The sequence below is a fragment of the Neophocaena asiaeorientalis genome, unplaced genomic scaffold (assembly GCF_003031525.2).
Source record: "Neophocaena asiaeorientalis asiaeorientalis breed wild unplaced genomic scaffold, Neophocaena_asiaeorientalis_V1.1 scaffold150, whole genome shotgun sequence".
NCBI classification, from domain to species: Eukaryota; Metazoa; Chordata; class Mammalia; order Artiodactyla; family Phocoenidae; genus Neophocaena; species Neophocaena asiaeorientalis.
This window is the reverse complement of record NW_020176571.1, coordinates 5,914,262-5,925,645: the sequence shown is the minus strand read 5'-3', so window position 1 is coordinate 5,925,645 and position 11,384 is coordinate 5,914,262. Positions and strand designations below refer to the sequence as shown.

The 11,384-nt window shown below is 61.4% G+C and overlaps 2 protein-coding genes across 11 annotated transcripts in view; one reads left to right on the top strand and one right to left on the bottom strand.

Moving 5' to 3' along the window:
• The window catches only part of IFFO1 (intermediate filament family orphan 1), an 11,632-nt gene extending 5,818 nt beyond the window's left edge, over window positions 1-5,814 (top strand). For 3 of the 10 annotated variants that reach the window (XM_024733071.1, XM_024733069.1, XM_024733066.1), the window contains 6 exons: window positions 476-633; window positions 735-855; window positions 1,114-1,209; window positions 2,443-2,484; window positions 3,964-4,094; window positions 4,751-5,814. In XM_024733071.1, coding sequence (XP_024588839.1) covers window positions 476-633; window positions 735-855; window positions 1,114-1,209; window positions 2,443-2,484; window positions 3,964-4,094; window positions 4,751-4,862 — 660 coding nt within the window. In that variant the 3' untranslated portion in view covers window positions 4,863-5,814. Of the gene's footprint in view, window positions 1-475; window positions 634-734; window positions 856-1,113; window positions 1,210-2,323; window positions 2,485-3,963; window positions 4,095-4,750 lie in introns of those variants that run through there. The other 7 variants (XM_024733075.1, XM_024733074.1, XM_024733073.1 and 4 more) reach the window with 5 other exon arrangements.
• A 766-nt stretch (window positions 5,815-6,580) lies between these two features.
• On the bottom strand, window positions 6,581-10,963 carry GAPDH (glyceraldehyde-3-phosphate dehydrogenase). The gene is made up of 12 exons (XM_024733357.1): window positions 10,871-10,963; window positions 10,578-10,618; window positions 8,670-8,769; window positions 8,486-8,592; window positions 8,277-8,367; window positions 8,032-8,147; window positions 7,873-7,954; window positions 7,503-7,654; window positions 7,341-7,419; window positions 7,175-7,258; window positions 6,994-7,091; window positions 6,581-6,889 (listed from the first exon to the last, which is right to left on the bottom strand). Exons 2-12 carry the CDS (start codon window positions 10,598-10,600, stop codon window positions 6,820-6,822), a joined length of 1,002 nt encoding a protein of 333 aa, XP_024589125.1. The 5' UTR covers window positions 10,601-10,618; window positions 10,871-10,963; the 3' UTR covers window positions 6,581-6,819.
• Window positions 10,964-11,384: the final 421 nt, after the last annotated feature.

Below are 11,384 nucleotides of genomic sequence, written 5' to 3'. Positions count from 1 at the left end.
CCTCCCTCTCATTCTTCTGTCTCCAGTTCTCTCTCTCCCTTTGCCCTCTGGCTTCCAGATCTGGATGTGTGACTCAGGTTCTGCTTTGTCAACTCCGTGTCTCCCTCCTCCTTGCAGCCTGAAAGTTTCCTCTCAGTTCAGGCATTTCACTAGAAGACTTTTTTTAGAAAAGAAATCCTCTGGGCCATTATGCACATCTTACTGTGGTCGAGGCCAACCATGTCCCCCTTATCTTACTGCTCTGTTTTCTCTGTTTCTTGTCTGTCTTCCTCCTAGTCTGCAGCCCCGTCCCCATCTGTGTCTGTCTGCCTGTCTCAGCGACGCTGGTGTTTCTGTTCCGTCTTGTAACTGTGTCTTCTCTCTGTCTGCCCCCCCTTCCCGCTGGTCCATGCTTCCCTCCCCTGCCGGCGCCCACGCCCTTCTCCTCATGCACCCGGCCTCGTCTCTGTAGTCTCTGCACTTGTCTCCCATTAAGGTCCCGTCCATGGGGGGGCGGAAGCGGGAGCGCAAGGCTGCCGTCGAGGAGGACACCTCCCTGTCGGAGAGTGACGGGCCCTGCCACCCCGACGGGGACGAGGAGGAGAGCACGGCCCTCAGCATCAACGAGGAGATGCAGCGCATGCTGAACCAGCTGTGAGTCCCGCAGGCCCCTCGCCGCCCCGCCCCCGAGGCCGGAGCCCCGCCCAGCAGCCCCTCCCTGCCGCCCGCCCTGACGCCGGGCTCCCTGTCTCTAGGAGGGAGTATGATTTTGAGGACGACTGTGACAGCCTGACTTGGGAGGAGACCGAGGAGACCCTGCTGCTCTGGGAGGACTTCTCGGGCTATGCCTTGGCAGCTGCAGAGGCCCCGGGAGAGGTAACCGCCCTCCCGGCCGCAGGGTCCCGGCTCCTCCTCTCCGGGCGCCAGGCCGTCTCCTCCCCGCCCGCCGTCCACGCCGTGCTCTGTCTTCCCTTTGTGGCCACCCTCCGTCACCTGCTTCTCCCTGGTCCTTTGTCCTCGTCCCCTCTCTCTCCGGCTTCCTTTAACCTGACTCACTCTCTCCCTCGCCTTGCCCTGTGGTGCCCCGTCCCACCCCTCCCATCTGGCCTCCCCCTGTTTCCCTTTCCTCTCCAGCAGCCGGAAGACAGTTTGGAGAAGGTGATTAAAGATACTGAGTCCCTGTTCAAAACCCGGGAGAAAGAATATCAGGAAACCATTGACCAGATAGAGGTAAGGACGTGCGCTGAAGCCGAGGGGCCCAGGTTCCCGGTGGGTCGCAGGTGCAATGGCCTCACCCCTGCGGGACCCCAGACACCAGGGCCTCCGCATTTCTTCCTGACGGGGGCGGAGTGATCTCCCCACTGTAGCACCTCTGGTGGGTCCTTAAGACCTCAGGCTGGGGAGGGAGGCCGACAGATGTGGGTTCAAACCTCCGCTCTGTCACCTCCACTCTAACTTTTAACAGGCCTCCTCTCTCTGAGCCTGCTTCTTTATTTGTAAAGTGGGGTTCTTACTAATACCTCCCTCAGGGTTGTTTGAAGGTCGAGTGAAGTAAGGCCCAGGCAGAGCGTGGGGCAGCGTCTGTCTTGTCGTCAGCGCGGCCTATGGTCGTTGCTTTATTATCATCGCTGTTATTGTTAGGGCTGTGGTGAAGTCCACTCGGATGGACTTGAACTTTGCTGCGGTCGCGGCTCAACCTTTGAGCCAACGGGGAAATCTCCACTCTTACTCCCTAGCCTTGAGGAACCTTCTAGAGATGCGAGTGGAACTGGTGCTTCAACTTAAACTCTAGGCCTCTAGGGGCGCGGGAGGGATTTGTGGCACCTGGGAGGAGGGCCTGTGGGACGAGGCTTGCGTGCACGTGTGATTCTCGTGAGCCCTCCTGCCCGAGTGAGCGTGAGAGGGTCCTTTCCATGCACTCTGACTTGGGGATGAGGCTGGGGGCCTCTCTCCGAGCCCACTGCCCTCACAGCGGCAGTGGAAGTTGAGGAATTATTTTCCTACATCCTCGTTCCCCCAGCGCCCATTAGCCGACCCTGTTCCTTTCAGCAAAACCTGCTTTCGTTTTTTTTGCCTGGGCAGACAGGTGCTCACTTTTAAAGGCACTGCTGGGTACTTCCCTGGCAGTCACATGGTTAAGACTCCACACTTCCACTGCAGGGGGCGCGGGTTCGCCCCCAGTTCGCCCCACCACCCCCCCGCCAAGTCCCACATGCCATGTGGCCAAAAAAAAGGGAAAAGAAAGGCACAGCCAGCTGTGCGCCGCTAGCTGAGGAGCTGGGAGGGGGAACTGCACTCCACTCTCCCGTTTACACCATCCCACTGTCCTCCTCCCTACGCCTAGAACGGCATGATGGGAGGTGTCAGCGGGGCGGACACGGTGGTGCTGGCTGCAGTGTTGCTCCTGGACATCCAGATGGGACACCTGAGGTCCCTTCAACTCAGTGACCTTTGATCTCTCAGGGGCCCTGGGATGGAGGCAAGGACCATTTCCACCACTGGATGGTGAGACCAAGGCCCAGGTGGAGGGTGGGCGGGAATTCTTTCCCCCACCCCTTCCCCTCCATCTGCTCCCAGCCTCACCCCTCCGCCCTGCCCCGCTGCCGGCGTGCACGGGGTTTGCAGTGTGGCTTTTGGGGTCGTCTCCTTCCTGCAGCCCTGCTCTGAATGTGGCCGTCCTAGCCTCGTATTCTGCTGGAATATGTTTGGTTCGTTCCCTTGTTCCCTGCCCCGCTGAGCGATGGGCTCCAGAGCCCACCCCTCCTCTTTAATACCGGGGGGCTCTCCTGAGGTGTAGGGATTGGGCTGTAGGTGGCAGCCAGTCTGGACAAGAGCTGGCGGCGCCGCATTTCCCTCCTGGACTGAGCAGTCAGTGCGTCCTGCCCCCGCTCGTGCTGTTGCTGCTGGGCCCCGGCTGGGATCCCAGCTCTGGAGCCAAGGCTGTCGCTCGAGCCGCGCTCACTAGGGCTTCTGATCCACCCGGGCTGCCGTCTCTGTGTCTGGCTCTGTGACTATTTTCTTTCCTCTCCGAGTTTCCCATCCTCTCTGCCCAGTTCAGACCGTTCACAGGTGGCTTCCCGCCCTTTCTCTTGGCTCTCGAGCAGTCAAGCACGTCACCTCCGAGCAGTTTCTCTGCCTCCCCTTGTGCCCAGAACAGAGAGAGGCAGCACACTGTCTGTGGCCAGATCTTTCACCCCCTCTGCGCCCGGCTCTCAGCTCTACCTCGGAGCCTGTGGCGCAGAGGCGGGGTCTGGGAGGGAGACTGCGTGCCCTCGACTCTGGGCCACACATCGTGTCACGCATGACGTGTCTTGAGTCGGGCTACATCTTAGAGCCCGTCGGACATTCAGCGGGGCAGGCAGTCCTTCCGTTCATCTCTGAAAAGGACTTACAAGTGAGAAAAGCAATGAGAGGAAATAGGTGGCAGGAGAGCAGAGTGCCTTTCAGCAGGGCCCAGCTGGCCTCGGGCCGAGTCTCGCAGACGCTGCTTGAAGTTAACTAATGACTCTGCCGTCGAGGTGTGGGGTGTGCACGCAGGGATGAGTAGGCCCCGTGGCCAGCCCTGCCAGGAGCTCCCAGCTTGCAGAGGGGGACAGGCTGGGGGGACAGTGCTGTGTGGGGAGTGAGGACTGGAGCAGGCCCCGGGGGGGGGGGCCCCGGGAAGGGGCAAGGTCATCCCCACGTCCCGCCCGCGCACTCAGGAACATCCCTTTCTCACGGCTCTCGTTGGGAGTCTGTTCCAAGAATGCAGGCCCAGAGCAGATTCCTTAGTGAAAGCCTCTGTGGGAGAGACTCCCGGGGAAACTAGAAGGAATGATGGGGTATCAGGCACCTTCTGCCTTGAGCTGGTTTAGTTTAAAATCTGAGTCCGTCACTTCCACTACGGCTGCCTGTGCCCCCGCCCGGGGTGCTTGGCAGGTTAGCCTCCCGGGGGCGGGGGACAGGCCCTGCTGACCCGGCGGCCCTGCCCTGCCCCCGCCACAGCTGGAGCTGGCCACGGCCAAGAACGACATGAACCGGCACCTGCACGAGTACATGGAGATGTGCAGCATGAAGCGGGGCCTGGACGTGCAGATGGAGACCTGCCGCCGGCTCATCACCCAGTCCGGGGACCGGTAAGGGCCCCCCCGGGCACAGGCGGGGAGGGGACAGTACCCGGCGCCCCTCACTGGGGAGCCCCGAGACCCTCCGGCAGTGACTCAAGCCCGTCTTGCCGTGGGGCTGCCGGTTGGAGGTCGCCTGGTCTGCTCGCCCCAGCCCGGCAGCTCCCTCCCCCTCGGCGGTTGTCCATCCGTGGTTGGACTGCCGAAACCTCCCGATGCCGCTGACTCTGGCGGTTCCCCTGGTTAGAAAGGCAGCTAAAAACTGACAGGGAGCACAAGGGGCAGATTTTTATCTAAAGTCAGCGCCACAATTTGTGCCTTTGATCCTGCGTAAGTTTTTAAAAATCGCAAAACTACTTCATAGCCGTGAAGCTGGGGCCACAGAGCCGGTGCCCTCCGGCTCCCGCGGCGTCTCGTACTGTGACCTCAGATACTTCTGAACTCAGCCTCTCCGAGTCCCCAAGTTAAAGTGGGGACCGTTTCTTACCCCCTTCCCCCCTCCCTTGCCCTGCATCCGCCCTTGCCCTGTGGTCCTCCTGCCCTGCCTGAGATGCTGCCTGCCAGGGGATCAGGCCAGGGGTGGCGGGCGTGCAGGCCTTGTCAGGGCTCCTCCCGCCCCGAGGTTACAGCTGACCCGCCCCGAGGTCACAGCTGACGCTCTTTTCTAGAAAGTCTCCTGCTTTCACTGCGGCCCCGCTTAGCGACCTGCCGCCCCCGCCGACACCAAGCGAGGCTGAGGACTCCGATCGCGATGTCTCATCCGACGGCGCCGTGAGATAGGGGCCTCCTCGGCTAGCTGGGACTCACCGAGGCAGGGGGCTGGGTGGTTCCCAGAAGGGAATGCGTTTGTCCTGCAGCACCGAGCCTGGCCCCGGCCACGGGGCGCTCCTCCCCAGCCTCCCCGCTTGGTCCTTGGCCTCTCTAGGGGTCTGGGGTGTCTGGAGCGAGGCTTGGCCTGCCCTTCCCGGGCGACCCCCTGCACAGCCGGCTCTCCTGCCTTCATGCGTGGGTGAATGCTACCTTCCCATCTTTAAAATGCTGCCGGAGCACTCGTGGCCCCTCCCCTCTCTACTGAGTAAGGAACGTGATGGACTGTCCTTCCTGCCGTCCCTGTGGCCTCGAGCCAGCTGGCTGTCTTGATTCTGTGCTGGTGGGATTAGGCTGGACATTCTGTGGCTCGTGCACCAGAGAGGGCTTCCCTCCGTGTCACAAGCAGAGGGAACGGGCCTGGGCAGGGCGCTCTGTCCTCCCTGTTGTCCGAGTGCTCACGGCTGGCTGCCGGTCGACAGCAGTGATGTGGCTGTGAGCCTTCCCTGGTGGAAGTGCCACGCGTTGCAGGGGCCTTAGTGCGTCCGGTCCCGGCGGCTTCTGGGTCTGAGTCAGTATCGTGGAGGGAGACAGAAGCCCCTGCTTGTTTCCCAGTCACCGCCCGGTGACAGAAAGGTGAAGCTGTGCGTGTGTGTGGGCGCGTGTGTGCGCACACGAGCGTGTATGGGCGCATGTGCCCTCAGGGTCTCAGCTTCTTCAAGCGTCCGCTGCAGGTGTGCCTCCTCCGTGTCCGTCACACGCTGAGACCAACCGGCTGAGTGAGATGTCCTGGACTCGGAAACGCTTGGTGAACTGGGGCTACGAGACCGAGGGTCCCCCGTCGTTGCCGCCCGAGGCGGGCTGGGCTGAGCTGATGTTTGTGTGGAATCTAATAATAATGAAACTGGTGACTATTTATTGAACACGTCTGTGTCACTGTTTCCAGCACGTTCTGGTCTGGTGGTGGTTATACAGTCCTCTGCGCGGAGTGCGCTAGTTATCACTTTAAAAACAACATGCAGGTGCAAGGCAGGTGCGGAGGTTGTAAGTAACCTGCCCAAAGTAACGGTGCCTCGAGTGGCACGGCCACGGCCTCAGCCCTGGTTGCTGGCACCAGCTCTGTGCTTCTACCGCTAAACCCACGTGCATCCACAGGTGACAGATGACGTGGGAGCAAAGCCATCCCCACCCTTCCCGTGGACCAGCCTACTGTAACCCCTCCCTCCGGTGACACTAGGGCACCCACCCAGCTGCACTGCCGGTGATCACTGGGGCACTGAGACTTGCAGCCACTGGGCAGAGCTGGGGTCTGCGCCCGGCAGGCTGGCCGCGCTCCATGCTGCTGCAGCGGTCAGCCGACTGGCCAGAGGCCAGGCGGACTCTGCCCTGACTTCCTGTGCCAGTGTCACCCTCGGGGAGCTGCAGACAGAATGGCATCTGGATACGTGGAGCCAGGCCATTCCTGGGCTCGGCCACAGCCATGTGGAGCACAGCGAGTCCCCGTGGCACCCAAAGGCCTCAGAGAGGAATCAAGGTGACCTGTGGACACGTGGCTCTTCAGGGGAGCCATGTTCGCCCTGGGGCAGGGCTCCTGCCTGGTTGGGTAGTCTCAGCAAGATGTAGTTCTCCTTGGCCCCAGCCCAGCTCCCATCCCCTTTCTCCCAGACCCTGGAGCAAGGCAGAACAGTAGCCTGGGTGCAGCGTACTTTATTGGTGGCACGTGACAAGGCAGGGCTCCCTCAGCCCCTCCTCCTCCCCTGCGCCAGGGGGTCTGGGATGGAAACCGCCAGGGGGTCTGGGATGGAAACCGCATGGAGGTCGGGAGATTCTCAAGTGTGTTGGAGGACGGAGTTGGGGCAAGGACTCCCCAGCAGCGGAGGGCCTCTCACTGCCTCTTGTGCTCCTGCTGGGGCTGGCGGTCCAGGGACTCTCACTCCTTGGAGGCCATGTGGACCATGAGGTCCACCACCCTGTTGCTGTAGCCAAATTCATTGTCGTACCTGGAAGAAGAGGGAGTTAAGCGTTGTTTTCCCGAGTCGGCCACCAGGGGGCAGCAGACTCAGTCCTACTCTGGCGCACCAACTCCCACACCCCAGCCACACACCAGGAAATGAGCTTGACAAAGTGGTCGTTGAGGGCGATGCCAGCCCCAGCATCGAAGGTAGAAGAGTGGGTGTCACTGTTGAAGTCACTGGAGACAACCTAGGGAGGGAGAGGGCCAAGAATAGAACCCAGTCTTGCTCACCGGGGCCACGTGGACAGCAAGTTCCCTGACCCGTCAGTACCTGGTCCTCAGTGTAGCCCAGGATGCCCTTGAGGGGGCCTTCCGACGCTTGCTTCACCACCTTCTTGATGTCCTCGTATTTGGCCTGAGGAAGTAAAGACAGGCGGTTATTCAAGCTCCAGTCTTGCAAGCCCCAGCCCACCAAAGCTGCTCCAGCTGGAACTTACAGGTTTCTCCAGGCGGCAGGTCAGATCCACGACGGACACGTTGGGGGTGGGGACGCGGAAAGCCATGCCAGTGAGCTTCCTGTAGACACAAGGAAGCAGAGTCAGGACCAGGCGTCCCGGATCCCCGGGTCCCCAGGGCAGAAAAGCAGCGACGAGTCTCACCCATTCAGCTCAGGGATGACCTTGCCCACGGCCTTGGCAGCGCCAGTAGAAGCAGGGATGATGTTCTGGGCAGCGCCTCGGCCGTCACGCCACAGCTTCCCAGAGGGGCCATCCACGGTCTTCTGGGTGGCAGTGATGGCATGGACCGTCGTCTGGAGACAGGAGGGGGCGTGAAGGCCCCGCCTAGTGCTCACCACGCCACCCCTCCCCCCTCCCTCCTACTGGGGGAAGAAGTAAGTGACCTGAGCAGATCCCTTGGAAGCCCGGATGCCCCTCAGCCCCACAGCCCAGGGCCACGCTCTGGGAGGGAGAAGGGTCCCACCCTGGGTGTGGACTGAATGTGCCCTGGCAAGCCCCGCATCACTCATACCATGAGTCCCTCCACGATGCCGAAGTGGTCATGGATGACCTTGGCCAGGGGCGCCAAGCAGTTGGTGGTGCAGGAGGCATTGCTGGAAAGAGGGAGGCAGGTCAGGGGCACGCCCATCGCATCACACGCAGCGGCCTGCCCACTTCTCCACACGCTCACCTGACGATCTTGAGGTGGTTGTCATACTTCTCATGGTTCACACCCATGACGAACATGGGGGCATCGGCGGAAGGGGCGGAGATGATGACCCTCTTGGCTCCACCCTTCAAGTGAGCCTGCAGTGGAGGCGCACTTACAAACCCAGGCTCCCCCTTCCCGGCCCAGGTCCGCCCCACCCAATCTTCCTGTCACACCAAAGCCCAGGGTCGTCAGTCCCCCTCCTCTCCCACCTCCCTGCGGCTCACCCCGGCCTTCTCCATGGTGGTGAAGACGCCGGTGGACTCCACCACATACTCGGCACCAGCATCACCCCATTTGATGTTGGCGGGGTCTCGCCTACAAGGGAAGACAGGGCAAAGCTCAGGGCCATGGGCTGCCACGGACCCAAGGAGGTCACCCCATTCCAGTACCTCCTCCAAGGCAAATTTCTTCCTGTTCCGTCTCCCACACTTACTCCTGGAAGATGGTGATGGCCTTTCCATTGATGACAAGTTTCCCGTTCTCAGCCTTGACTGTGCCATGGAACTTGCCATGGGTGGAATCATACTGGAACATGTAGACCTGGGGGGACGAGGGAGGGCATCAAGGGGCTGTGCCTCAAGGCTCTGCTCCCCGCCACCGGCACGGGTGGCACTCACCATGTAGTGAAGGTCAATGAAGGGGTCATTGATGGCGACAATGTCCACTTTGCCAGAGTTAAAAGCAGCCCTGGTGACCAGGCGCCCAATACGGCCAAATCTGAGGGGGACAACAGGTGAGAAGGCATGAGAAGGGAGGAGAGAGTCCTCCTGGGTATGCAAGCAGCCCCAGGCCCACTCACCCTCTTTCAGAGGGAAGAGGATGCCACTTTGCTACCACCAGAAAAGTCCCAGGAGAGCTCACTTCACCTTCCTAAGCAACTCTGCCAGGCCAGCCTGGCTTCCCAGCACGGCCACAAAGTGAAGGCTCACATCCTGCCCCAGAGGTGATTAGGCTCAAAGACTTGCCCACCCATCTGAAATCTGCCGAGGAGCGACAGGGTGGTGCGCTGCTGCTGCCACCTACAGTCTGGGCACGCGGCAGGCACGTGGCACTCATCCGGCTGTAAATGCTTGTTCCTGCCTGGCCCAGCTTCGGGCTACACCCTCTAGAGAGCGAAGACGTGTACACTCAGCATCACCAAGCTCAAAGGGCAAGAGCAAAGGTCAGAAGTGAACTGGCCTGGGGAAACCCACCCCTTCCCCAAGTCCCTCCTACAAAAGGGAAAGAGATAGGGAAAAGGACTGGTTTCTCAACCCCTAATCCCCGCACTCTGATTTGCTTAGTACCTGTCCTTCCTAGCTCTTCCCCAAAAACCAGGAGTGGGAGCAACAGACGTTTGGGTGTGGGGAGTGCAGGGGGAGGAGGTGGAAAAGAGCAGAAGCCCAGGACCCCAGCTGCAGAAAGGTCAGGCAGCTATATTTAACCCCAGCTTAGGGTGGAGTGGGGATCTGGTTTCTGGAAGACGGGATGGGGAGAAGGGCAGGATGCCTGAGGCTCACAGACACCTAATCCCTCCTGGTGACCTTTACAGCCTGGCCCTTAGGGTTGGGTCACCTCTACGCATGGATGGAAGAAATAAGCTTCGAGGAGAGCCGCTGTGAAGACAGGGGCTGCAGCTCCGGGAGCCATTTTGTGGTGGAAAATTTCTAAGCACCCATGACTCAGCTCCCCCAGCATGGCACCAAGCCACGGTTACCACACCTCTACGGAAAAAGGAAAGGAAAAAAAACCCCAAAACAACACAAGACCACCCCCATAAACCCACGTTTTTTGATTCATCAGATAACCATCTAGGAAAAGCGTCCTATCATCCCTGGGGGGAAATGTGGCTAGCGGTTTAAGGGATGGTCAGAGTTGAGGTCTAGTTGAACAAGAACGGGAAAGCCTGGCCTCACCTGGCTTAAGGGATAAAGGCGACTCCACCCCACGAGACAGGGGTAGGAGGGTTAGTTATAGGCGAGGAAGGAGGAAGGCTGAAGGGCTAAGGAAGGTTTCCTAACGGGCGGTTCATTCATTTCCTTCCTAGTTGCAACATGGCGGCTGGTTACCGCAGATGACCAACACACCCCCCCCCCCCCCCAGCTGGTTCTGCGCGCAGCTGTGCCTCCTGCATCCCGGGGCTGCGCCCGGCCGGGGGCACGGGCTGCAGGTGGGGGACCGGCTCCTCCCCAGCACGTGACCGCGAAGGGCGCGAAATGAAAGAAAGGGCCCTAGCTGGAAGATTAGAGGATGGGTCCACATCAAGAATCGGAGACTCCCGTGTATCTGCCGCAGGCGGAGTGGAAGGCTCCGCAGGGGCGGAGTTAACAGGAGGCGCAACAGCCGAGGATGGGGGACACGAGGCCTGCGAGGGCCTCCTCCAGGTCTGAGCACCGACCTTGAGCTCTCCTTGGGGGGCGGGGTACGACCACCCCCATCCACGTCCCCCACGCGCTGGCAGAGACCCGGTAGGGCAAGACCCACAGACGCAATTCGGTGGGGAGCGCAGGACTTACTGCCCCACCCCACGCCACCCCGCAACTCACCCGTTCACTCCGACCTTCACCATCTTGTCTCCGGGACGCAGCTGCAGGCAGAGGGAGGTGAGCATTAGAACGCGGGGCGAAGCGGTTGGAGTCCGGCGCTGCCCTCCCCGCCCCTCCCCCAGGCCTCCATCCCGGACCTGCGCTTCCGCACGTCCTTCCTCCCGCCCCTGCAATGCGGGGGCCCCGCGACCCGGACCCCGGCCTCCTCGGCCGCACCCCCGGCCCGCGCACGCCCCTTGTCCCTTTCGGGGCCGTCCCCGAGCCCTTTGTGGATCCTCTCCGCCAGGCTTTACCTGGCACTGCACACAAGACACGGCTGCCTGTTGAACGGGTAGGAGCAGAGAGCGCAGGGGCAGGCTGCAGCCGGAATTTATAGGGCAGTGGGAGGGGCGGGGGCGTGGTGACGCAGGCCCGCCTAGCCCAGTCCCAGCCCCCGGGTGCGGAGGCACGAGCTACGTGCGCCCGTAAAGTCGCGAGTAGTCGGCCCTCCGCTTCTTTTGGACCAACCTGGGTCTTCAAATGTGCAGGCACCGCGCGTGTGGGCTGAGGGAGAGGGGGAGGGGACCGAGACTGGCCCAAAGGAGGAGGGGACCGGTAATGGTGCTTGGCGGGGATTGGGGGCGGGGGGGTTACTGCGGGATTCTGTGGACTCGGGGCCGTGGGCCCTGGTGAGAACAGGGATGCTGCACGGATGAAACGGGAGAACTTGGGGAGCCGGTTAGACAGGGAATTGGACCCGGAGCCGGGGACGGCTCGCGGCTGCAGGGTCCCCCTTCCTCCTCCTCTCCGCCCCCGCTCCCCTACTTT